Source organism: Mastomys coucha, unplaced genomic scaffold, assembly GCF_008632895.1.
Source record: "Mastomys coucha isolate ucsf_1 unplaced genomic scaffold, UCSF_Mcou_1 pScaffold6, whole genome shotgun sequence".
Lineage (NCBI taxonomy): Eukaryota > Metazoa > Chordata > Mammalia > Rodentia > Muridae > Mastomys > Mastomys coucha.
The window spans coordinates 44234131-44260065 of record NW_022196912.1 but is presented as its reverse complement, the minus strand read 5'-3'; the positions used below and the strand labels follow the sequence as shown (position 1 = coordinate 44260065).

Here is a 25935-nt window from a genome sequence, read left to right as displayed (position 1 = left end):
ATATTAGCCCTCTATCAGATATAGGATTGGTAAAGATCTTTTCCCAATTTGTTGATTGCCGTTTTGTCACCAATTCTTTTAAATATTTAAATATACGGTTCTCAGATTCAGCATTTGGTTAAATGACATGAATGTCTTTGCAAAAACTGCTTGGCTTTTGCCTCCCAGAAAGCCACACCCTGACAAAGAAGGAGGTTTGTCTATGAGGATCAGGGGTTGTGAGTGACACTGGACAGCTGTTTGCTTGTACTCTTGCCTTGTGTCAGGCTGAGCAGCTTGTAAGTGAGTAGCTTTTCCAAGGACCATCGTTTGTGTCCCATGCCCTGCAGAGCAGCACCTTGGGTGTCTTAGGGTCAGCAGTGTTTGCTTCTGACACCAAATGTGTTTTAAATGCCCCTCACCCCCTGTGTGTATGCACACATGTATGCAAGTGCCTATGGGGGCTAGAAGAGGGCGTTGGATTGTCTGGAGCTGGAGTTACAGGTGGTTGTGAGCCACACAGTGTGGTTGCTGGGTCCTGAACTCCTGTCTTCTGCTATAGCATTGAGTGCTCCTGAGTGCCGAACCACCTCTCCCACCCCCAAGCACACTATGGACAATTTTCAGTTGGATTTTGACTTTACTGGAGCGGTTTCATCAGGTCGCTGGTGCTCTGCCACGTGCTGGGAACTGCGTGGATATGATACAGTCTGTAACTGGTCTGCCCTGCAGGGATTTTATACTGCTGTGTCTGCGGCATCAGCATTAGCAGAGATTTACAGAAATGAAAACAAAACTAGTAACACCAGGCTACCATTAGAACTATAGGGTGAAGGAACAGGGGAGCCATGATAAACGGTTACCTGGCGAGTTAGACAGGGGCCTAGGGAATGGGTAGAAGGGTACTGAAGGCAAGCGAAGGCATTTTTGGGATCATGATACTTGGGGGCCAAGAATGACAAGTAGTGTGGAAGACCTGAAAAATTTGCTCAGGTACAAGGCAGTGTCTGCTGCAGGGACCTGGGGCAGTGTCCACTGCAGTGGCCCGGGGCAGTGGGCCTGGTGTGTTGTAAGCCTAGAGGGAAAGGGGATAGGAGAAGGCCAACATGCCCCTAGGGTCCATGACACACCAACAGCTAGCTTTTCCAACAGTAACTCAGGCACTTTTCCTTCTCAGATGGTGGTGTTGCACGCCTTCGAGTGTACGGTACTGGACAGAGGGACTGGGCTGCATTGGATTCCACGGAACCTGTAGACCTGGTGGCCATTGCTTTTGGGGGTGTCTGTGTAGGATTTAGTAATGCACACTTTGGACATCCAAATAATATGATAGGTGAGTGGGAATCCCAGGAGTCGGACTTCATGTAGGAGTGTGGGCTCCAGCCTTGCAAGCTGGGCATGGCTGGAATGATGCCCCAGGTCAGGGGGGCCCTTTCAGAGAATGAGAGTAATACCTTTTATATGTCTTTGTGATATGGAGTGGGTCAGTGGGTCAGCAAGAGTCATGGTCCTGTTGGGCAGTAGTGGTGCATGCCTTTAATCCCAGCACTTGGGTGGCAGCCGCAGGTGAATCTCTGTGAGTCTGAGGCCAGCCTGGTCTGCAGAGCAAGATCCAAAACAGGCAGGTCTGTTACACAGAACAACCATGTCTCGAAAATTCAAAAAAAGAAAAAAAAAGTCACAGTCCTTAATTTCAGCCCTAATAGCTGCTATAAGGGAAAAATTAATTAAATCAGTCTTGTGCTATGAATTCATAGAAATACCAACTCTACTAAAATTAATTTATGTAGTGATACTTGGGATTGTGGGATGTGAAATTTAATGACAGCAACCCATTCCCACATTCAAATGAAATCAAAGGTCAGTCCATTAACCCCAGCTATTTCCTGTAGGTGTCGGCGAACCCAAGTCTATAGCAGATGGTTGGGAAACTGCAAGAAGACTGGACAGACCCCCAGTGTTAGAAGTAAGACCAGCAACGCCTGTAGTTTGGAGTTTTTATAGAAAATGTTTAAATAATGCTTCTTTCACGTTACATCATGGAGAAGCGCACTTCATGAGGGAGCTGCTTGAGCTGGGCGTCTTGGCTCTCTGGGGAGATAGAGGCAGGAGGATCAGGAGTTCAAAGCCATCTGTGGTTACTTTGAGCATTAGTTTTAACGGTTAACTTGACATAACCTAGAATCACTCGAGAAGAGAATCTTAGGAATTATCTAGAGGAGACTGGCCTATGAGCATGTCCTGGGGAGAGATTGCTTTGATTGTTAATTAATGTAGGACCCAGACCATGTGCATAGCACCATTCCTTGGTTTTGGGCCTTGGACTGAATTAGAGGACAGAAGGCTATCTGAGTACCAATCAAACTGGCAGCATGATGTGAATACTATGTGGTCAGCTGCTTGTGTTCCTGCTTTGACGATGCTGCTGGCAGGGAATGGTCAGCTGATAAACCCTGTCTTCCTTGTGCTGCTGTTAGAACGTTCTAGCAACAGGAATGAAACCAGGTAAAGCACAGGGAGCTCTAGGCTAGCCTGTGTTACCATGTCTCAAAACATAAGCCAACAGAATCCCTGAAACCAAACCAAACCAAACCAAAGGCCCACAAACCTGTATAATTTATGGTCTAAGTTTTTGTTGTTGTTCTCTATATTTTTTCAAGATTCCTACTGTGTTTCCACTATTCTATCTGGTACAGTAGTATACTAAATTTTACTAGAAGACTAAACCCATCTTGTTGGCCACTCTAGTCAATTTTTTGGATATTCTATTTATTTACTAAAGAAAGAAAAGAATCAAAATTATCTTCTTTAATTAATGAATTAGTTAATTGTCAGCCTTGGGTTCCTCCCTCTCTCTCTTTTTTTTAAAGATTTATTTGATTATATGTAAGTACACTGTAGCTGTCTTTAGACACACCAGAAGAGGGTGTCAGATCTCATTATAGGTGGTTGTGAGCCACCATGTGGTTGTTGGGATTTGAACTCAGGACCTTCGGAAGAGCAGTCAGTGCTCTTACCCACTGAGCCATCTCACCAGCCCCTGGGTTCCTCCCTCCACTGTGTGGATTTAGTTATTGAAGTCCAGATCCTGGAGCAAGTGCCTCTATCAGCTGAGCCAAATTTGCTGCTCCCTCAGAATCTAAAGGTTAATGATGCAAAAAGAGATGAATAAATTTTGTTGGAAGAGCTGGATTAGATGCCCTTTTAAGATCCATGTTCCCTAGGGTGAGATAGCTTTGGTGGGTCTGTGACCATTCCCTGTTAGGGTGTTAGAGCCAATCTAGCAGTTTAATGAAACATTGACCAAACCAAACCCAAACCCCATTTGGTTTGCAAATCCTATTAAAACTTATAGCTGCTCCTCTCTCTGGGGGTTTGATTTTCTGTCACTGAGTCCTTCCAGATACAAAAAACCCCCCCTTGGAGAAACAAGGTTCAGAGGCCAATGGTTATGATGATAGATGCTGACTAGGAAAGTCAGCTTTGGACGGTCAAAGAAGTTAGAGAATCCACAGGCTGAAGTAGGTCAGCATCTCTGTGCTTGTAACATTCTTCATGAACTTGGCATTGACATAGAAATTGTATCAGAAACTTATAAAAATTTGCTGAGTAGAATGAGGTGACACGACGATCAAAGAGGCAAGGGAACAATTTACACACAAGAAGCGTATAGACATTGGTCATAGCATGTGTGCGCGTGTGGTGTGTGTGCACCTGTGTGTGTGTGTGTGTGTGTGAGTGTGTACGTGCACGTGGGTACATGAGAGTGTGTATGTGCATGTGTGCGGTGCATGTGTGTTAACCAGGTCCCAGTTAGACAGGCTGGCCTTGAACTCCTGACCCTCTTGTTTCTTTTTCCCAAGTGCCGAAGTTACACACTTGGCTTGTTTGTAGTAAATACAATATGATATATGTGAGCTTCTCTTGCTGGAGCTTAGGTTGGCTTTCTCAAACTCAAGCTGGCTTTTGATTTATTGTTTATTTTCAATTCCAGGGTAATGAGAATGGCCTGCTCCATGTCCCGGGTTGTGAGTGGGCAGTGTTCCGATTAGCACATCCTGGAGTCATCACTCAAATCGAAATTGATACGAAGTACTTTAAAGGTGAGCTCTTGGCAGGGCAGGCGGTGCCGCACAGCTGGCAGGATCACTCTACAGGTAACAGGAGCTGTGGCTGTTCACTGGAGTGTTGCTCTTCCCATTCAGCTGTGCGGCTTTGAGGAGGGTCCCTCTAATCTGTCGTCCGGTATCTCTTGATTGGCTGCATGGCTCTGAGGGTCTTCTTCTTAGAAAGCTATGAAAGGGAGAAGGCTGCAGCTCTAGGGCAGAGCTTGTCCTGACTTTCCAGGCTGTGAGCTAGAGACTGACAGAGACAGGCCATGACCCACATGAGATTCCAGGTTGATGTGAGGCAGGTTCCCCTTGGAAGGTACAAAACCTTGTGAGAAAAGCAGAGAGGTTGATGCAGTAGTACTAGTGTTTTGCGTGTGAGGGAGTTTAGTCAAAGACAACAGCAGTAAATCCTAGTCATTTGTGCTCCAAATAGGTCATGAATATAAGTTGCCAGACCCTTGGGATTTCTTGTAGGACTCAGGAAGGAGGGAGCATTACAGTATCCTTGGTATCAATAACATAATAAGTTATATTCAGTTGGATCAAGGGTACATAGCTTAGTGAACATACATATGCACACATCAGAGACAGATAGATAGGGCTGCTCTAATGTTCACCCTGAATTCTGGAATCACAAATGACCCACATGCCAGGCTACTCTCTCTCGAGATGAACCACAGAAGGTGCATGCAGGTAGTAAGGGGTTTCTGCCAGGGTTCAGAGTCTCCATCTTAGAGTACTCCCCATAGGAATATGTGGCCCTTCTCCTAGGGCCTCTGACCTTTGCACACTGAATGAAGTTCCAAAGAAAATAGAGACTTAAGGCTGTATTCTTTTCACCCAGCCAGCCTGGGGCGCAGTATGTTTGATTTAGACTCAGCACCCACTTGTGTAGCTTACAATTACAACCACTCTTCTTTTTCTTTGTCTTTTTAATCACATTAAAAATTTATTTATTTTTGGGCTGGAGAGATGACTCACCAGTTAAGGGCCCTGACTGCTCTTCCAGAGGTCCTGAATTCAATCTTCAGCAACCACACGGTTGCTCACAACCATCTGTAATGGCATCCAAATGCCTTCTTCTGGAGTGTCTGAAGAGAGTGATTGTATACTCACATATATAAAATATATCTTAAACATTTTTAATTTAATTTAATTTTTTTATGTATAGGAGGTGTGACTCTGCAGGTACCATGGTGGGTAGCTGGGGTTCAGACTCCCCTGGAGCTGGAGCTAATGGCAGTTGTGAGCTACCTAATGTATGTTCTGGAAGCTGAATTCGGGTGCTCTGGAAGAACATGAAGTACTCTTAACTGCTGGGCCACCTCTCCAGCTCCAGGATTTCTTTTTTATTGTCACATTACAAAATGACATTGTGTCTGGGTGGGTCCATCATGATTTCAGATGTTATGTAGCAGTAAGTAAGAGATTTAGTTTGCAGTCTATGATGCTTATCAAGTACTTCCAACTTTCGAAGTATGAATACATCCAGCCAACGCACGGCTGGCTGCTTCTCATTCATCTGAACTGCACACATTTCTGTACTCCACAAGGCAGTCCAACTGCATTCCTTCCTTTCTCCTTCACTACACTTTTTTTCTTTAGAAAGACTTCTGGCTTGGTCTTGAATTTAGTTGTTGTTCCTGTTCTGGGACTTGAACCTAGGGCCTCACACACCAGGCAAGTGTTCTACCACTGAGCTATCTTCCCAGCCCATTACTGGGGTTTGATCTGATTGAATTACTTGTGTTCTAGAAGCTGAGGTATGCTGAAGGAAACAGTGTCCACGTTTCTATTTCCTCCAACAGGCAATTGTCCCGACAGCTGCAAAGTGGATGGGTGCATCCTGACCACACTGGAAGAGGAAGACATGATCAGGCAGAAGTGGAACCTTCCCGCCCATAAGTGGAAGTCATTACTTCCAGTCACCAAGGTTTGTGGGGTGCAGTTTGAAGGACTGACCCTCAGTTTGTGGAGGAACTTGGGATCTTGCACATGCTATGCATCTCTCTACCATTGAGTTCCATCCCTACACATCTCCCTACCACTGAGCTCCACCCCTGCACATCTCCCTTCCACTGAGTTCCATCCCTACACATCTCCCTATCACTGAGCTCCACCCTTGCACATCTCCCTACCACTGAGCTCCACCCCTGCACATCTCCCTACCACTGAGCTCCACCCCTGCACATCTCCCTACCACTGAGCTCCACCCCTGCATATCTCCCTTCCACTGAGCTCCACCCCTACACGTCTCCTTATCTCTAAGCTGCACAACTAGCCCTCTTTTTTACTTTTAGAGACAGGCTTGATGAGTATCACAGGCCAGGCTTGAACTTGTAATCCTCCTGCCTCTGCCTCCCAAGGAGCTGGGACTATAGTTCTTCAGAAACACTTTCCTATAAGCCTTTGTTCAGTTTGACAGTAAAGTTAATATACTATAAAAAGCCACAGCTTTGTTTTCCACAGAAGACAGTGGACTCTGTTTCTTTTGCATGCCTTACAATCAAATTTTGCTAAAACAAAACAAAAACCCATCATGCTAAGAGTGTGCTAAGAATGCATACACAGGCATGTGCTTTTATAGTATATTTAACTTGTTAGAAGGGTGCCTGGCACACTTACAGTTATCATGCTGTACCCATGTATAGGATGGATGCCCTCATATATGTTAGAGTGTCTTGGACCAGCAAAATGATCACCATGGTGGGGTGAGGTTCTATGTAACCATGAAGACAGCAGCTTACCTCCTCTTCCACTTGATTAATTCATCTGCTTGCTAAGAAATACGCTTGAACATGTCATCAGTCATTGTCATGTGGGTGCCCTTTCCCCACTAGCCGATTTCTGGTAGGCCAGATTCTTACTGAGAAGCGTGTCTTAAAGCTCCCTAAGACCAAACCAGACTGACCGCACTGGGGAAGTCCCACGAAACCCTTCCACAAGGACCTTGCATCTGCCTTTTCTTCCTCAGCTCATTCCCAACCAAAATCACTTGTTGGACAGTCTGACCCTGGAGCTTCAGGATGTCATCACTCATGCCAGGATTACTATCGCCCCCGACGGCGGTGTGAGCCGCCTCCGCCTCAAGGGCTTCCCTAGTTCCATCTGCTTGCTGCGGCCCTTCCGGGAGAAGCCCATGCTCAGGTTCTCCCTGAAAACGGGCTTCAGGGCGAATCTTTAAAGAGCTCATCCACCGCAGTACACACCCACTGTCTTCAGTGTTCCGAATTCCTGGTGGTGCCAATAAAACGATCACCCCACAAACTGGTCTTGGTCTCCTGTTGCCACCTGGCTGGTGTCTTAAAAATTAGCCATAACTTTAAACAGTGGGATAGCCTCCCGAAGAAGCACTTTTTTTTTTTTTTGGAAAAACACTTCAAAATGTTGATAAATATCAGTTTTCTGAACCATTTGTTTGTAGAGTCAAGAGATAATAAATGCTTCACCTATGGCTTTGAGATCTTGTTTAAGCATACAAAAACTTTTTTGGGGGGAAGTATTCCTAGAATTATCCACACATGAAACAATTGGCTTGTCTTTATCCTGGGTAGGGATCCAAAGGCCCCCTCCCTGAAGTGTCACATTTGGTGTGCTGGGTACTAGAGGCCATGGCAGACACAGTCCCTTACATAACTCTATGTGGTGCTGAGCTGGAGCCTTAGCCAAATGTGGGGTAAAGGCAAGAAGTAAGGCTCAGAGGTGATCTGCTTCCAGCAACCCCCAGTGTTAGCCGTCAGAAGGCTCTGCTCCCTTCTTCATAATGGAAGGCCAGTAGCATGCGGGGAGGTCAGGATGGGTACTCTTGGCCCAGCACCTCCTTATCTCTTTCTCCTCTTCCCTGAGCTCTATCACTTCAGCTCTCTGGTGCTTGCGGTTCTTGCTCTCGCTTTCGCTCTTGCTCTCGCGCGCTCTCTCTCTCTCTTGCTTGCTCTCTCGTTCTCGTTCCTCCCACTCCCTCTAGCATCTTCTTACTATGTACTCCTGGCTGGCCTGGAACTCTCTCTACAGACCATTCTGGCCTCGAACTCTCAGAGATTTTCCTGCCTCTGTCTCCCAAACACTGAAATTAGCGGCAAGTGCCACCTCACTAGGCTTTCCCGTTTCTTTTTGTGGCCCCTCACCTGACTGAACTCTTCCAGCATCCTCCCAGCCATGGTTCTCTGTTTCACATCCCTCCTAGATCTATGTCCTCGCTTTTGAGGGTTCTCCAGTTCAGACCACTCAACTCTCTGTTTGATGCTGCTCCCAACCTGTTTCTCTGTTCTCACCTTGTCTGCATTCTGAACCCTCTCTGCATCTTTCATGTCCCTGGTCCCATGTCCTGGCTGGCTCTGTCGCCCCTCTCCTGCCCGCCCAGTCACAATCGCCCCTGGACGTCAGCTGTGTGCTGCAGGCTCAGGACCCATTAGCCAGGCAGTCCGGTCCCGCCTGTGGCCCGCAACCCGAGGGAGCCCGTGGGTGTGCTGGGCGCCTCCTTGCACAGTTCTGCGTATCCCGAGGGAAGCAAGCAGTGGCCATGGGCACTCGCGGGCCCTATGCGCTGGTGGACACCACACCTGCCAAGACCATCTTGGTGTACCGCAACGGGGACCAGTTCTATGTAGGCCGCAAGTTCGTGTTCTCCCGGCGCCGTGTAGCCAACTTCGAGGCTCTGCTGGAGCAGCTGACCGAGCAGGTGGACGTGCCCTTCGGTGTGCGGCGGCTCTACACGCCCACGCGCGGCCACCCGGTGCTCGGACTGGACGCGGTGCAGACCGGTGGCAAGTACGTGGCTGCGGGCCGGGAGCGCTTCAAGAAGCTGGAGTAAGTGTAGCCCCTGAAACCTCTTCCTACCCAGTCCAATGCAGCAGCACCCCTCACCTAGCCCTCTGCACACAGTCCACCTCACCCAGGGCCTCACTCTGCTCTCAGGAGCCACCAAACCCCACTTGGGGCCTCATCCGGGGCATCTGGCAGCAGGAGTCACAGATAGACCGTGGCTCTAGGCCACACACAGAACGTGGGGTTCAGAGAATTCAAGGGAGCGGCAACGGGGTACAGATTCATTTGTCTTATCTAGGAGATTTTGTTGTTATGAAATAGATGCATGGTATTTGCGGGTGAGTTCAACACAAAGAACCGTTTAGGCTTCATATTCTTTACCTCTAAGTTAATGACATGTGAAATTGAGCTCCTGTCTGCTAAATAAAACTAGGAAACGCTTCTCCACTGGCACAGGTAAGGTGCCTTAGGCTCTGTAACTGCTGAGCCACTGAGCAGTTAAAATTAATATTCACCAGATAATAAGATTCTAATTGTGTGGCTAGCAGACGGTTGTAAGTGACTAGGCTAGCAGTCCTGGGGTTTCTCCCCCGTGGATGAAAGGTCTTTCTTCACAGAGCAGCTTGCTGGGAGATGGTTATGAATGCACTGTGGAAATCAAATCTGGGGATTTCACAGCGTCTGTCCTTCTGGAGTTACAGATGGTTGGGAGTTACCACGTGGGTGCTGAGAACTGAACCTGGCTCCTCTGGAAGGACAGTCAGTGCTCTTAACTACCAAGTCATCTCCCCAACCTTAGAACATTCTTTTTAAGTTACTCTAATGAGTACGTTCATCTGAGGGGAGAGTCATGTCACTGGAGAGAGTTCCACAGGCCGGTTAACACAGCTGGAGGTGTCACATGTCATGATGCCATCGCATGTTGATGTGAGGTGTCCCATGTCATGATGCCATTGCATGCTGACATGGACTAATTTCTGACTTGTGGGGTTATCTGCTTCATTGCTGACACTGGCTCCACTGGGTGGAGGGTACACGGGTCAGCGTGAACATTGTCTTTCTAACTATGATTTCTTCTTCTTTTTTTTTTTCTCAGCTATATTCATATAGTTCCCAGAAAACCTCCAAAGATGAGAAAGTTGAAAGAAGTAAGTACTTGAGACTAACTAATAAGATGAGCTGAATTAGGCCACTTTGGGGACAGATTTGATCAACGCTTTAAGCTTTTTCATGACCCGCCGTTTGGCTTTACGGGTTTTCCTGCCTTCCTTATGTTTGTTGTAATTTGAAGACCTGATAGTCCAAACATTTGATTGGACCACGTAGGGAAAGGGCTGAGTAACCAGGGTGAATACCCCTCTGCTCAAGCTTAGGTGAACCCCTCCAACCCCCTCTAGCCTTGTTGGTCCCCTGGAGGTTTTCAGCTTTTTCTCCCCCCCCCCCCTTACTCTTTTCACAATGGTCTTCCTTAGAGCCTGGCAGGGAGGGGAAGATCACCAACCGGGGAATGGCTGGCTATCATTTGCTTACCCCCCACTCCTTTTAAAGGGTATAATTGAAGAGGTTCAGGAGGGTGAAGTCCTCCAAGACCGTTGTTGTTGTTGTTGTTCTTGTGTGTCCCTCATCATACACATTCTCACTGTTGGTGAAAAGAGAGGCTTCAGGTACTTGGTGGTGAAGATGCCTCTGTAGGCACAGCTAGGCTGAGCAGTGGACCCCTGCACCCTTCCCAGCCTCCCAGAGAGGACTATACAAAGCACATGAAATAGGCTCAGTCACACAACTCAGCATCAAAAAGTTGTCTATGTGTGTGTATATCTGTATGTGTTAGTGGGACCATGTGTATGTCGTGTCACCTGTGCTGGCACATGTGTAGAGGTTTCTGACGACCTCCAGTGTTCTTGCCTTCCACCTTGTTTGAGATAAGGTCGCTTAGCCTTTGTGTGAGCCTGGCTGGCTAGCTTTAGGGATTGTAGGGATTTTCTCATCTCTGCTTCCCATATACCTGCAGGAATGCTGGGTCACAGACATTCCAAGGGGTCCCAGGGGTTCAAACTCAGGTCCTCACACTTGCATGGCAATTGCTTTATTGACTGAGCCATCTTCACAGTCTCATGCCTTGTCATTTTTAGTGTAAAAGAACTGCAACATGTCCCAAAAGATGAACACTGACGCTCATATAGACTGACCCCACATGAACCTCAGCTACACTTACCTGTGTGCATGCCAGGAGTCCACAGTGTCACGCAAAGTCAGGGACAGGGCTGCAAAAACCAATGTCTTCCAAGAGCTGCCTTTCCTCTCGGGAGATGGTATGCTGCAAGTGAGTTTTGACCTGTCTCAGTTTCCAGACCTCACTGCTTCAGGGTGGCTGACCTTGTGAGACTTCTCTATGTAGTCTTCTGGGAAAGAAAGAAGCAGTTTGATTGCACAGAGTTGCAGATGTAATATACAAGGTGATATTGGACTGATCCAGGGAGGCCAGTCAACTTTTTTTTTTTAAAGATTGTTTATGTATATGAATGCTTTGCTTGCATGTATGTATGTGCACCATAGTGTGCCTGGTGCCTGTACATGACCTTCCTTCTTTAAAAATGAAACGAGAGGGCCAAATGATAAAGCTCAGTTGGTAGAAAACTTGCTTAGAATGAAGGAATTAGAGCTACCAATAGTAGTTGGCACTATAATCCCAGTACTTCGAAGGTGGAAGCTGGACATGGAGCTAGTTGGTAAACGGCAGTTGCCACATGTGAGAAATATGCCCTTGGTCGTGCTTAGGTCTGTATCCTCCACATAGGCTTAGTTTTCCTACCTTGGGCAGTAGGTAGATCTATAGCCCATTGGGTTTGCCAGTCTCAGGCAAGGTGAGTGATGTGTGAGACTCATGCGATCTGGCAAGTGTGAGCAAGACCGTCTTCTCTATCAGACAGCAGCCACACCTGCGACACTCTTCCTAGGACGTGGTTGCATGGGGTACTGGGAACAAGAATCCAGAAGATGTACTTCATAGCTGCAATTAGTTAATTAGGCAGGTGCTATGGGGCCTAAGGAGTCATCAACACATCAGAAAGCAATTAGTCCATTGTTTCCAATGTTGTAGGCAATCCAGCAGAAAGCTGATGCTAGGGTGTCTTCATCCAGTGGAATTTCTCAGAGCAAAGTTTCTGTTTCATTTATTTTCAGACCAGGTCTGTAAACATGTGCCCATTGCTGATATCCATGGAATTGAGTTTTCCCAGCGTGGTATGCGGGTGTGCAACGTTTTGTCTGCAACACACAACAGAGCAACAGTGAATGCTTGCAAGCTTTTTGCAGACTTCACTGGCACTCCTTTACTTTGGATCAGTTGCCCAAGAGCCGTCTACTTACCCTGGTCCCTTTCCCTCATCCACTGTCCATTCAGCTTGATGGGTAGTTACCACAGCCCCTCGGAGGCTGCTCACCGGTCAGCACTAGGGTTATTCTGTTGAAGGACTCTATCCCAAAAAGGATCGTACTTGAAAGGATGGGGTAAGGCATGAAACAAAAGCACAAGCAATATGAAACCTGAGCCACTGCAAGCTGTCTTCTCAATAATTAGCTTTACACACATAGGCCAGTCCAGCTCTCGCGCCTCACCACAAAAGCCTCTCTATGCAGTCAATGGTTGCTAATGCAGAGACTCGCAATGGGTCAAAGTGCAGACAATAAGTGTCTGTGGAGAGCTCAGAGCCCTAAACGGGAGTCACCATCACATTCCCAGCTCCTCAGGATTCTAAGAGCCAGAGACCAGAGAGCACTGCTACAAAGCAGTGTCTTCTGGACATAGTAAGACCACTCTACTCATGAGCTCTCAGCATTGCGGTTGGAAGCACAAGATTGGCACACCATCAAGCTAGTCATCATTTCATTATAGAGAAGGGAGGTGCTTCTTCCCTAGCTAAGGAGATATTGGCAGTTGCTGCCCGGCATTAATTGGACTCAGTAGATTATTTAAAGCTATAAAGGTTAGGAAGGGAGTTTTGGGCAGTGGGGAGGAGTTGGGAGGACCACATGGGAGGTAGCTATGATTTACATATATTAAATAAAAATGTATTTTACATATGTGTGTGTGTGATAGAAATAACCCAATGATAAAAAATTCTAAAAAATCAAACCCCAAACCAAACAAGGGTGGAGAGAGACAGGGCAAAAATCCTTGAAGGCCAGCTGCAGTGCAGAGAATGAGATGGGTAGTGACAGAGTTCCAGTCTCTGCTTACTGGGAAGAAGGGGTTGGATCTGGGGAGTTAGGTCTGTCAGCAAAGTGTTTGCCACGCTGAGGCTAGCACCATATTAAATGAACAAACAAACAAACTGGGGCTCACTGGGTCTGATGGCACATACCATCAAACCCCAGCCCCCGGAAACAGAGGCAGGTAGATATCTGAGAGCTCCGAGTCAGCCAGGTCTACAGAGTGAGATCCTGTCTCAAGAAACAGCATCCCCCTGGCAATGGGCAGAGACGTCTTCTTGGTGGTGATGTTCTTATATCAGCCAGGGGCAGAGCAGATAAGAGTCCTTTGTTCATCTAGCTTGATGACTGGTTTGGTGGCCAACAATGTTTTATGCGTAGGACTTGTAAGAATCAAATCAAATCAAATCAAATCAAATCAAACCAAGCCAAATCAAATCAAATCAAATCAAATCAAATCAAATCCAGGCAGCACAGTGCAGAAGGAAGAAGACAGACAGAGGTCTGCAGACTGCCATGTCACCCACACAGCTGGCTTGGCCTCCAGTGCATGGCATGGGTAGGCCATAGACACCTGCTTGTCGACACACCTTGCAGCATGGATGGAGGATGTTACCCAGGGGCCTGTCAGCTGTGTGGCCAGCCTACAGCAGGAGCTGCCACAGTGTGCAAATATGTGGAGAACAGATGAGAAAGAGAAGTGGAGCAGGTTGAGTGTTATGAAGAGAGATTGAACTAGAGACTCAAGGATGGAGAAGAGTAGCCTTTGTGAGTCAGCAGCCCTGCCACCTGGGGCCACGATGAGGTCACAGCCAGAGATGCCACTGAGGCCATGTCTGGGTCTGTGGCTATGCAGTTGCAGGGATTGGTGTCGATGTCTGTGTCTCATATTACCAATAGACAACTTGGGAATATCCCTAGTCTGGGCAGCCTCTGGGCACCACCTGTATGCCAGGAGCTGTGTATAACCGGCCCTGTCCCTCACTGGATGCAGAGCTATGGAGAGCTGGCCCCATTTCTCATTGCTGGCAGCACTTAAGAACTTGGGCCCTCTGCCTTGCTCTGGCCCTGTGCCTCAGCACAGTGGAGCTGTCCCTGATGGCCGGGGTGTGGGTGAGCCGAGCCAGTCACTTGTCTGCCACAGGATGGCATGGGTACAGAGATGAAGTCCCCGCACCCCTCAACTACCACCACCTCTGACAACAATTGGGAAAGCTGCGCACAGGGTTGTGAGCTCAGGAGAATTCGCCCTACCCCTCCGCCAGCTACAGCATTCGGAAGAGGAAGCCCTAAACCTCGTCTGGACAGTCCCGAGAAGTGCTGGAGAGCTGGCCTTAAGGTGGTGTGGGTGCAGGGGCGATGTCTCCTCCCACTTTCCCATCATCACCTGTGGCAGTTGGGAGAGCTGGTCCTGGGGTCATGAGAGCAGTGAGCTGGCCCTGGCCTTCATTGGCTGCAGCACTTAGAGAGCTGAAGCACTTGGGAGAGTGAACCTCCATACCTTGACTTGGCAGCCCAGGGCAGCTGGCTCTGGAGGCATGGGTGTGAGTGAGCTGTCCCTGAAGGGATGAGAGAAGCAGAGCTAGCTAGCACTGCCTCCTGCTGAAAATGGTGTTGGTGGCCTAGCAAGAGCACTGATGCAACACTCACCCTGATGGTGCCCAGAAGGGAGAGCTGGTGGCCTGAGCAGCTCAACTACTACCCAGGCTCAGATCCAGGGCTTTGAGATGGCCTACTTCAAAACATCTATCTCCATAATACAAGGCAACAACAAGATAACTAGGAGGAGTCTTGATGAGGATGCAGTATTGATGGTGTCACAGAAGCCAGAGATCTTGAACCAGACCAATGACTCATTGCAATGAACATTTGGAAGTGAAGAGGTGTGGACTGAGAGATATACTAATGGGACACACTGAAATGTTACAGTTTCCATGATAGGATGTCTTCTGTGCTTTCTGTTTGTGTGTGTTTTATTTTTTTGGGGGGAAGGTTACAAGGTCAAAGGGCAGATATGGGGGATGGGGAGAAGAGCAGGACTGGGGTGCATGATTTGAAACTCACAAAGAATCAGTAAAAAGTTTTAAAAAAGAAGAAAAACAACAAAACAATAAAATCTGGGTCTGGTAGTGCATAGTTGTAAACTAATTAGTGCTGCCCACATGGGCATAGAGTACCTCCCATTGGAGCATAAGCAACAGGTTATGTGCCACATTGCATCTCCCAGCAGTCAAACTGACAATACCTCCCCAGCTTGGGATGGAGCCTCTTAGGTCCCTCCCTTCTCTATGCTGGCCTGATCTTGTATAGGTCATATGCTGGCAACCACAGCTACTGTGAGTTTATAAATGGAATGTCTTTGTCTGGAAAATGTTATTTTGTAGCAATTTTTTTTTTTGACTTTTGGCTTTTATACTCTTTCCACCCAGTTTACGGAGACAGGATGATCCCCAAGGCTTCCTGACTAACCAGTCTGTGACTCATTAGTTGATGAGCTCCAAGTTCCAGCAAGAGATCCTATCTGAAAAATACAATCCTAGGTGGTAGTCCTGGGGAACGACACCTCAGGTTTGCCCTCTGTTTCCACATGTATGCGCATATACACCTGCGTACTTGAGCAGAACACACACACACACACACACACACACACACACACGCGCGAGGTTTGGGCAGCAAGAGATGAGTTAGGAAGAGCTAGATGTGGACTGAGTGGCTAGGAATGGTTGAAGGACAAGGGACCAAGGCCCTAGATATGGCTCTGAGAGCTGACAGAGGTCCTGGTGGATTAGCTGAGAGGAGCCAGGTGTGGGAAGAGGTCAAGCGCCCCTCACCTTCAATGTTACACAAGTGGATCTTGCTGTTATCATCTATGATGAGGTCTAGATTGGACATGTGTGGAGGTGGTCAGTAATTCTCCTAGATCAAAAATAAGACTGAGATGTCTCAATGTACTCACCTCTTTTCCCCTGTGCACGATAGGGACTCTCATATTAATCTGAAGTACTTATTACACTATGATAGTACTTATTACACTACACAATGCCTTTTATAAAACACTCATTCTGTGAGGTCTGTCATCTCCACTGTAAGAATTAGCGAACTGCTACTTGGAGAGGTTACTCAGCTCTGCCTGCTAGAGCTGAGATCTGATCTGGGTCATCCAGCTCTCCTGTGACTTCCTACCTGGGAGTCTGTGAGATTTGTCCCATTTCTGCCTCCTGGCCACGCCTCTGTTCTGGCCACTGGTAGCCAATGGGTATAGTACATGTCAAAGTCTCTCTTCAGGCCTGGAATGCCATACGCCTTCCCTTCTTCTAAATGTGGTTCCCAGTGTTCAGGGTCAGTACATTCTTGCCTCTGTGTTGTTGTTTGGTGGGCTGTCCCTTATTTCCCAGTCTATCACTGTCTTTAAAGTAAATTTATTGGTAACTTTTTAATTTTTATTTAGATGTTTGGACAAGCTCCCCAAATTAGCAGACTATGTGCTATCTAGTGCTGAGGTGGGGATAGTTTGGGAGGGAAAGATGTGAGGATTGGGACAGGCCAATGACTCCCCTTGTTGGACAGGCAGAGCAAAGCAGGGAACTGGTAGAGCAAAGGTCTCAGTAAAAACAAGGTCCCCAGCCTGGTCTCAAGACCCATATAGAAACTGTAGGAGGGAGGTGTTTGCCAGACCAAAGTTCTTCAGTGCCTCTAGGTAGATGTGGATTATAAAGTGGTAGCTTAGCAGCCTGAGAAGTAGGGAGCTTAGCAGATTTAAGGAGTGGAAAGAGTCCATCTGTTATTGTATGAGGTGTGAGGTATGAGGAACATAGGACAGTCCTACAGAGACAGCACCCCATACAGTGATAGCGTGAGACAGGAAAGCCACCAGGCTTCATGAGGTGTTCATGAGGGATGGTTCTTCAGTGTCACTCTGGAGGTAACTTTGAACTTTGGAGGGCAGTAACCGCAAGGAAGTGGAGAACTGGATTATGCTGAGCCACAGGCCCTCTTACCCTACCAAGCCTTCAGCCCATGTGGACATGAGGTAGGGTTTCCAACTGACAGGATAAAGAGGCTGATGGGTCAGGGATATGCAATGTTAGAGGCCTTATGCCCCAGGTGGGACCTACCATGCTGGATGCTGCCCAGTGGTGGTGGTGACAGGGAAGTGGAACACAGGCAGGACTGACTCTATTCCCAAGTGAAGGAAGTGGAAAGCTTGTACCAGGCCAGAGAAGAGTTGTGAGGTGGGAAGAGAGGCAGACAGTGCGACCCTAATGAGTGGATACAGGGACAAGGGGTGAGATGGGTGAGATGGGAAGAAGGGATCTATGTTGTTCACATGGTGGATTGAGGAACAGAGAGACCAGTGGTGGTAGCAACTCATGATAGCATGGAGTGGTCCACAGGTTCTCTGGCCTAGGGTGCCAGGCCACTCTTCTGCCCAGCACAGGGGTAGCCTTGACTCTCCACATCCCCTCCTTTGGCTTCCCTGTGCATTCCTGGCCCGTGGGCTGGAAGAAGAGAGCGTTTGTTCTCCTGTGCCAGCGCCCCCCAAATTCCTTCCTATTTGAGCATCCTGAGGGGAAGTCTTGAGAAGGCCCTCCACTTGCCTCTGTATATTCATTCTTAGGAAAGAGCCCTGTAGGCTTGGTGAATGTCCCACCTGGCCACCGTACTCCATTTTGTGGTCTGAAAATGGAAGCCACCTTCTCCACTTCTCATCCCGTAATTTTCCCAGCAGATCATAGGGACACCTTGGCTACCAGTATGCATTTATTGGGTGCATCACTGGGTCTGTCTGTAGTATGAGCCACGTCCCCTCCTCAACTTTGTAACCCTTTCCCTTGACACTCTCTGTGTCTCCCTCCAGCTCCCCAGCACTTGGAGTTCATGACCTTCAGCCTACATCACCTACTGGTACCTAATGGAATGATGTTGGACCCCTGGTACACACCCACCTCTCTGAGTCCCTGGGGACCTGTCCTTGGTGATCTATAACCTTGGTGGTATTGGGGTTGTGTTGTCCTTATTGTTGGTATTGACTAGTGTTTTCTCATCTAAACTGAACTCTGAGCCCTGTGGTTTGTTTTGCAGATCAAGCCGGTGGTACATTGTGACATCAACGTGCCTTCCAGGTGGCAAACACAGAGCAGGACATCCCGATACATAAAGTGAGTTCAGTGTCATGACTACAAAATCCTAGCTCCTTAGAGGCAATGTTTTCCAGCTGGGGTACCTGTTCTCAGCCACTTACTCTTCTGCTTCCTCTTCTCCTCCATCTCTCTGACCACATACCATCTTCTCTGTGGTCAACCCTGAAGTATCCTCCTCTGAGGATGCTGTCCAGTCAGGGTGTCACCATCTGCAGTAGCTTCCCTGAGGAAAACCAACATCATCATCATCATCATCATCATCATCATCATCATCATCATCATCATCATCATCATCATCATCACCATCACCATCACCATCATCATCATCACCACCACCACCATCATCATCATCATCATCATCATCATCATCATCATCATCATCATCATCATCGTCATCATCAACAACAACAACAGAGAGGCAGTTAGAACTTTGCTTCTCCCTCCTATCTTGGAAGTCCCTCACCTTCAGTTTCTAGAAGGGATCATTTAGAAGCACAGGCCAGGGGTTCCCATAGTACCCCTTGAAAGGCACAAGTCCCCAGAGGACCAGGATCTCAGCACTGGGAGCCTTCCTGGGAGCAGAAACGTGCAGAGAAAGGTTAAGTACACAGCTTATTTAAAACAAAAACACCAAGGGCCTGACAAGATGGTTCAGTGGATAGAGAGACCTGGCCACAGGTATGGCAACCTGAGTTCAACTTGTGAGCATTAAAAGGTGCCAGCTTAGAAGTGACTTCTGAGAGGCTGTTGTTCCCTGATCTCCACATTGGTTCTATATGTACACATTCATACACACACAAACAAATGTGAAATAAATTAAAAAAAAAGTTTAGAGGCATTGCTTCAGTGAGTGAAGGTGCTTGCTCTTGAACCTGATAATCAGTTCAATCCTTTGGACTCACATGGTGGAAGTAGAGAATTGATGCCTGAATGTGGCTTTCTGATCTCCACACAAATTTTGTGGCATGTACAAGTACACACTTGTGCACACAGGTACATGTGCACACATATGTGCATGCACAAACACACGCACATACACTAAGTGCAGTTTAAAAATGTTCCAAAAATATCCAGGCTTCTCTAAAATAATGGAAGTTCTGTGGTTCTAAGTTTTGCAGACATCTTTGTAGATCACATCACACCTTTAGGAAACGTAACTTGCTTGTGAGTCCTGGTTGAAGAAGATACACATTTCTGTAGCTACGGCTTGGGGTTGAGGCCCAGTATATCAGTGACTCTTGCAGGAGATGTATTTCACCTCCTGATTGGAGTGCTGGGAAATTCCACTAGATGGACCCAAATAACCATCTAAATGCAGCATCCTTCCACCACAGAAAAAGCTGATCATGTTGGCCTGGAGAACTCAGCATGTAGAAGTTAGGGATTCGGTGTCAGGCATTCAGGATAGGAAGGACTCTGACCTTTCCTTGCAATGGAATGGGCAAGGCTGGCATGGTTTGTGGAGCATGGCTTTTGTTCTGTGGAGAGAAAGCCTGGAGCTCCTTGGTGGGACACAAGGACACCACATAGATAGTTGTAACCATAGAAATGTAAAGTTTTCTATGTTGAGAGACCTGGCTCTGGTCTCTGAGATCACTGCTCTGTAAGGACATCCATCAACTCTGGTGCTCTGTGGTGGGCCCACACTCTCAGTTCACTTTATGTGGAGAAGTAAAATCTTTCTTAGAAGTGAGCTGGCAAAAAAGTTTCTAAATACTGTGAGTGGGTTCCCAGGGACTCCACGCTCTGCATAGGAGAGTGTTTTAGGCTAAGGAAGTGAGGTCATTAGCAGGCAGATATTTGGTCTGTTGGTGAGCAGAAGACGGCAGGGACAGAAGGTGACAGTTAAGATCATGCTCTTGATCGTGGGTAAAGGTTGCTTGTGTCAGCATCATGTCTGCTGTATAGTTCTCAGGCAGCTGTTTGCCTGGCCCATTGTCAGTTGCCCAAGGCTCTTGGTAGAGCTTCAGGTTGAAAGGCTTGGCCCATCTCAGCAGTCCTTCAGATTTTAGTTGTGAGGCCTGGACCTGAAGTTTAACATCAGTGTATGCAATGAATATGTGATAGTTTGAATATGCTTAGGCCAGAGAGTGGCACTATTAGGAGGTGTGGCCTTGTTGGAGGAAGTGTGTCATTATGGGCATGGGCTTTAAGGCCTTTATCCTAGCTCCCTGGAAGTCAGGCTGCTCCTGTTTGCTTTTGGAAGAAAATGTTGAACTCTCAGCTTCTCCTATGCCATGATTGCCTGGGTGCTGCCATGCTCTTGCCTTGATGATAATGGACTCAACCTCTGAACCTGTAAGCCAGTCTCAATTAAATGTTGTCCTTATAAGATTTGCCTTGGTCACAGTGCCTGTTCCCAGCAGCAAAACCCTAACTAAGACAGAGTGGAAGCATGTGGAATCCCATGTGAGTTGAGTTGCTTGGCCAATGTGGTGAGTGTCTCCTCTAGGAGTGGTGGTGGTGGTTTACCCACGTAGACAACTTTGGTGTCTTGGTCTTGGAGGGATTGTGGCAGAAGTGATTGGGAAACACTTAGAAGTCACACGTGTCAGGGTGGTCTTTGCTGTTGGTCATAGAATAAAATCCACCTATTCCTGTGGAGGAGGAGACCAGGGATATCTCCCTTCTCCCTGCACCATATCACAGGATGTGTTGAGGCTGTATTTGTGGTAGAAGAAGTAAGGATAACTGCTGGTCAAGATAAAAGCTTAAGAGTTCCAAACCACCACTAGTCTACAGTATCTGTCATTTGTCCTTTCTGCAGTGAGGACTCATATTGTGAGATGTGTAAATGACTCTTGTAATAGGCTTTGAGGCTGCCCGCTGATCATCTGAACACACTAAACCTCTGGTCTTTCCCTGTCCAATTCCTCTCAAGTGTGAGCTTGCTTACTTGGGCTGTGTGCTTTTGTGCCTTTTGGGAAGCGTAACAAAGGGGTCTCTCCCAAGGGAGAAGAGGAGTCTCATCATGCCCGGGGCTTGAAGTGGGGCCTGGGGGGTTAGTCCTGTGTTTGGAAGCTACTGGAAGATGGTGCTGGTTTTGACATATTGATTAGTCGGTTCACTTATGAGTGTCTCATGAGTTTTTGGTACTATGTGTCCTACTGTGCATGTGTGTGTTCTCATGTGTGTAGGTGCATGTGTACCTACATGTGGAGGACAAAGGACAGCTTCTGTTGTCATTCAGATGCCATCCTCCTTTGTTTTTGAGATAGTCTCTCAGTGGTGTGGAACTTGTCAAGTAGGCTAGCCTGGCTGGCCAGCAAGCCCTAGGGGATCTGCCTCTCTCTTCCCAGTGCTAGCCATCATGCCTAGCTCATCCATTTCATATATATGCTTGTATGTATGTATGTATGTATGTATGTATGTATGTATGTATGTATATATGTATATATGGGTTCTGGGCTCCAAACTGAGGTTCTCATGCTTGCAAGGCAAGTACTTGGTGATGGAACCATCTTCTTAGCCCTTCCTATCTTTTTTTTTGGTTTGGTTTTTGTGCATGTATGCATGCATGTTCATACATGATCACATATGTTGAGACTGGCCCTGGGTCACTCACTGAGCTTTGAGCATGCTGATTCTTATCCCCATATCCACTTTCCAAGTGTTGGGTTTACGAACACTGCTAGATCTTCTCAGCTTTCATGCAGACACTAGGGACCCAAACTTGGCACTCACATTTGCTCAGCCTGTGCTTTGTTCACTAAGGCCTTCTCTTCCCTTTTAATTGCACCACTTTTCTGAGACAATAGCAGAGCTTCCACAAACTGGGGTCCATTTGTGGCTGACTTATTAGCGGCTGTTGTGAATTCTTCAGGATGTACTAGTTTTCCAGTTTTGGAAGTGGGGAAGCTGAGACTCAAAGAGAGCAGAAAGTTCAGCTGTCCTGTGCTTCATCTGACCCCTGCACTCTGCTGGGGTATTTGCTCTATATGCCAGGTCAGAGACAACCAAGAGACTGATGGAGACCTGTACTAAAAGCTCACTGTCCAGCAGGGATGGGTGGTGAGAGATGGAGTCATATCATTCTTGAATCAGCTCTAGACACCATGGCTTTGACTTTAGTATTGAGAACTTTCCGATTCAACTCAGCTTGCAACTTGAATTGGTTCTTGAGTAAAAGTGTTTGGGTTGCTTTATCATAGTCTAAGTTATTCCTATTCAAGAAAAAGCCCTCTTCCACAATAAGCAAACAAGCGAGAGATAGATAGATAGATAGATAGATAGATAGATAGATAGATAGATCAGCAAGTAACATAAAGAAACTTCCAGAAGTTTCCAAGTCTGAGTTGTAAAGTTGAACTCACACACTGTTAAAGAATAGCCTAAAAGAAACAAACCTTGTATGTTATGCCTTAGAAAAAATAAAACAAACAAACAAACAAACAAACAAACAAACAAAAAACCAGGTTCTATATGGTCCAAGTTAGCTTAGAAGTTAAGATCTTCCTGCCTCAGCTTCTCATGTGCTGGAATTACAAGTGTGTACCACCACACATGGTCTATGTGTTACCTTATTTTAAGGCAAATTATGAGTCTTTGAAACTATTCCCAAGGAGTGGTGATTGCTGGGCAAAGCAAATGAAATAGGAACATTGGTTGAGCTTTGAAGAGCTTCTCAGTACCCCTCTTCCCACACAGCAATCATAAATGAAGCTCATTGGGGTCTTATTGCTGAAGACTGGGAGTGAGGCTGGGTGTTTTGTCGACTGTTCAGAGGATCGTACAGCATTGCTATCGAGTGTCTGTCTAGGCTCTATAACAAGGGACATCTTGCACATATAATCTCTATTTTTCATTTTCTATCTGGATGTGACTTTTTTTTCTAATTTACTCACCATAGGAAATGTATTTTTGGGAAGTATAATTATGTCACATTCATTTTGGCACCTTTAGGTATATAAAAAGAAGCATTCCAAGCTGTGCACAGAGCTCAGTTGTTAACCATGTGGCCTCATATGCAGGAAGCCCTAGGCTCCATCCCTAGCAATTCATAAGCCAGAAGCAGTGGCATATGCCTGTAATATCAGTGCTTGGAGGTGAAGACAGGAGCACCAGAAGTTCAAGGTCATTCTTGGCCGCACAGGGAGCTTGAGACCAGTCTGGGCTATATGAGACCCCATCCCATTGCAGTGCAGTGTAGTGCAAAACAAAACAGTCCTGTCCTAAAATCATTGTGTCAGTGGACATGAAGATTGTTCTGTAGGACTTTATGTACTGTTAAGGGTTAATCAGTGTATCAGAATGTTTTTGCGTTTCTGTAAATACATTTTTTTTTTTAATATAGTGTCACTCCTCAATTTTAAGGCAGTAATGATGCTTTTTCTTCTTACCCTTACAGTGTTTTCACAAATGGAAGATTATTTATCCCTCCTATAAAAATTATTATACCAAAATTCAGCCTGTCGGATTGGAATAGCGTGCTGGCCACGATCGGAGAAAAAGTCTTTCCTCTGGGAGGAGTTCGAAAGTAAGGTGCTCTCATGTGGGGGTTAAGGGTTGGGGGTGGGGAGAACTGGGTGTTCTACTTTTATTTTTAAAAATTTTTTTTTTCTGAGACAGGGTTTCTCTATGTAGCCCTGGTTGTTCTGGAACTCACTCTGTAGACCAGCCTGGCCTTGAACTCAGAAATCCACCTGCCTCTGCCTCCCAAGTGCTGGGATTAAAGGCGTGCGCCACCACTGCCCAGCTGTTCTACCTTTATTTTAAGCTGGTTTCATTAATCTATTCAACAAACATTGAGCTGTGCAGAAGGCATGGCATTACAAAGAAGAGCCTCAGTGGGCAAAGTGCTTGCCATACATGCTTGATGATCTGAGTTTGATCCCTGGAGCCCTTGTGAGGGTGAAAGGAGAGGACTGACCCTGCAAAGTTCTCCTCTGACTACCATAGCACACACATACCCTTCATCGTGCAAACAACAACAACAATGACAATGACAACAACAACGGCAGTAAGGAACCTTGCTTCCCAGAACCTCTTAGGTGAGCAGCAGTTAGTTAGAGGAGTTGCTATAGTTGGTGGTGGCCTGCAGAAGTTGGGAGACCACGTGAGGAATCAGTCTTCGAGGCAAGACATAGAAGATGAGTAAGAAAGTTTTGTTTATACAGGGCAAAATAGTTCAAAGGAGTTAGCCTAGCACCACAGCCTCTAGCCAGGGCTTCAGGGTCAAATCTCTTTTCTACCGTCTGAACTTTGTGACCCTAGGAACATCCACTTTTCCTCACTTGGAAAGTGGTGATGTTAGCTGTTTGTAAAAGTTTACCTAAGTGCTCAGTGCTTCATCCAGCTGGGGCATGCTGTATGTGCTAGCGGAGGAGCAGTGGTGGTGGTTGGTAAAGCATGAATAGGTATGTGCATGGTGGGAAGGACTTCACCTGTCAGTGTAGAAGCCATATTGTCTTGGTTGTTCTTGTTTGTGTTTTTGGGCTGGGATCTAGGCATCTGGAATTACGATGTTTGAGGGATTTCTTGGTGTGGCTATCCAGTCTCATCTTTGTTGGATGTCCCCCTTTTGGTTGGTGTTGCCCAATCTGGATCCTAGCCAAGTATGGTGGCTGTGGGATGGGTCCCAGCCAAGTGTGGTGAGTATGGGGTTCTGGTAGAGAGAAGCCGTTCTGTACATTGAGGCAGGAGAGTCACAAGGAAATGGAGATGGGCTAGAAGGAAAGGCTGAGAGGGGAGGTGGGAAACGACTAGGGAATGGAGGTGGTCTTGGGATAGTGACTAAAGGTAAGCCTGGAGATGCTGGAATGGAGGACAGGAAGGAAGATGAAGGTCCCCTCCCTAAGTCCCAGCCTAGTGTGACAGCTGTGTGTACCTGCTAGAAAGAAGTTCTATAGGTCATGCTTGGCTTTCTCCTGTGGCTCTAAAGACTGACTGATCTCAGGTCCTCATGTTTGCAAGGCAAACACGTTACCATCTCCCCAGACCCTAAATTCCCCAATTAGTAAGCTTCATTAACAATAACATATGTAGAATGCTTCCCATTGCCATGCCTAATGCTGAGCTGATATTTTGTGATATAAAGTATGGTATTTAGTTACATGACCTCACTTGTTCAAATATTTTTCATTTGCAAAATTCTTACTCTAGTACTAGTTGAGCTTCTCTGTGTGCTGTGCACTCATTCTGTGCAGGGCCCATACTCAGCATCGTGCTGAGGGAGCCCAGAGGTGAGCTTTCTTGGCTCTTTCTTTGAGCCTCTCTAGATTCCTTTAATCCTAAACATCCATCTTTAATTTTGAAATTTAGTCTTTTTTTTTTAAAAAAAGATTTATTTATTATTATACATAAGTACACTGTAGCTGTCTTCAGACATGCCAGAAGAGGGGATCAGATCTCATTACAGGTAATTGTGAGCCACCATATGGTTGCTGGGATTTGAACTCAGGACCTTCAGAGGAGCAGTCGTCAGTGAGTGCTCTTAACCGCTGAGCTATCTTGCCAGCTCCTAAAATTTAGTCTTTTATCGTCAAACATTCATCCTTTCCTGTCTTATTTTAACTTAGTTTTTAGATACTTTTAATTTGGATATTAGCATATCTTCTCACCCCCATGCCATAGCTTTTCTTATACATCATATTTATTCCCACATTTTCCTTGAGTCTTCCACACAGAGATCTGTTTCTGTATCCATTCTTTTTTTAAAAGATTTATTTATTTATTTATTTATTTATTTATTTATTTATTTATTATATGTAAGTACATTGTAGCTGTCT

General features: G+C 46.6%; 2 protein-coding genes, 1 long non-coding RNA gene and 1 other non-coding gene across 16 annotated transcripts in view; 3 read left to right on the top strand and 1 right to left on the bottom strand.

Annotated features, from left to right (window-relative positions):
• Window positions 1–7358, top strand: part of Allc (allantoicase) — a 32841-nt gene extending 25483 nt beyond the window's left edge. The window contains exons 8-12 of the mRNA XM_031356318.1: window positions 1157–1312; window positions 1872–1945; window positions 3974–4082; window positions 5900–6024; window positions 7066–7358. Of these exons, the coding sequence (XP_031212178.1) occupies window positions 1157–1312; window positions 1872–1945; window positions 3974–4082; window positions 5900–6024; window positions 7066–7275 (674 nt within the window). The 3' untranslated portion in view covers window positions 7276–7358. The remainder of the gene's footprint in view (window positions 1–1156; window positions 1313–1871; window positions 1946–3973; window positions 4083–5899; window positions 6025–7065) is intronic.
• Window positions 3928–8440, bottom strand: LOC116080074. Its single transcript, XR_004114303.1, has 2 exons — window positions 8363–8440; window positions 3928–4416 (listed from the first exon to the last, which is right to left on the bottom strand). It is a non-coding gene; the product is annotated as an uncharacterized LOC116080074 (long non-coding RNA).
• Dcdc2c (doublecortin domain containing 2C) overlaps window positions 8060–25935 on the top strand; it is an 83050-nt gene continuing 65174 nt past the window's right edge. For 5 of the 13 annotated variants that reach the window (XM_031356308.1, XM_031356307.1, XM_031356312.1 and 2 more), the window contains exons 1-4: window positions 8062–8897; window positions 9952–10003; window positions 18150–18226; window positions 23556–23684. In XM_031356308.1, the coding sequence (XP_031212168.1) occupies window positions 8611–8897; window positions 9952–10003; window positions 18150–18226; window positions 23556–23684 (545 nt within the window). In that variant the 5' untranslated portion in view covers window positions 8062–8610. Of the gene's footprint in view, window positions 8898–9951; window positions 10004–18149; window positions 18227–23555; window positions 23685–25935 lie in introns of all 13 variants that reach the window. The other 8 variants (XM_031356305.1, XM_031356304.1, XM_031356311.1 and 5 more) reach the window with 4 other exon arrangements.
• LOC116081317 lies at window positions 13317–13457 on the top strand. The gene has a single exon (XR_004114816.1). It is a non-coding gene; the product is annotated as a small nucleolar RNA SNORA48 (small nucleolar RNA).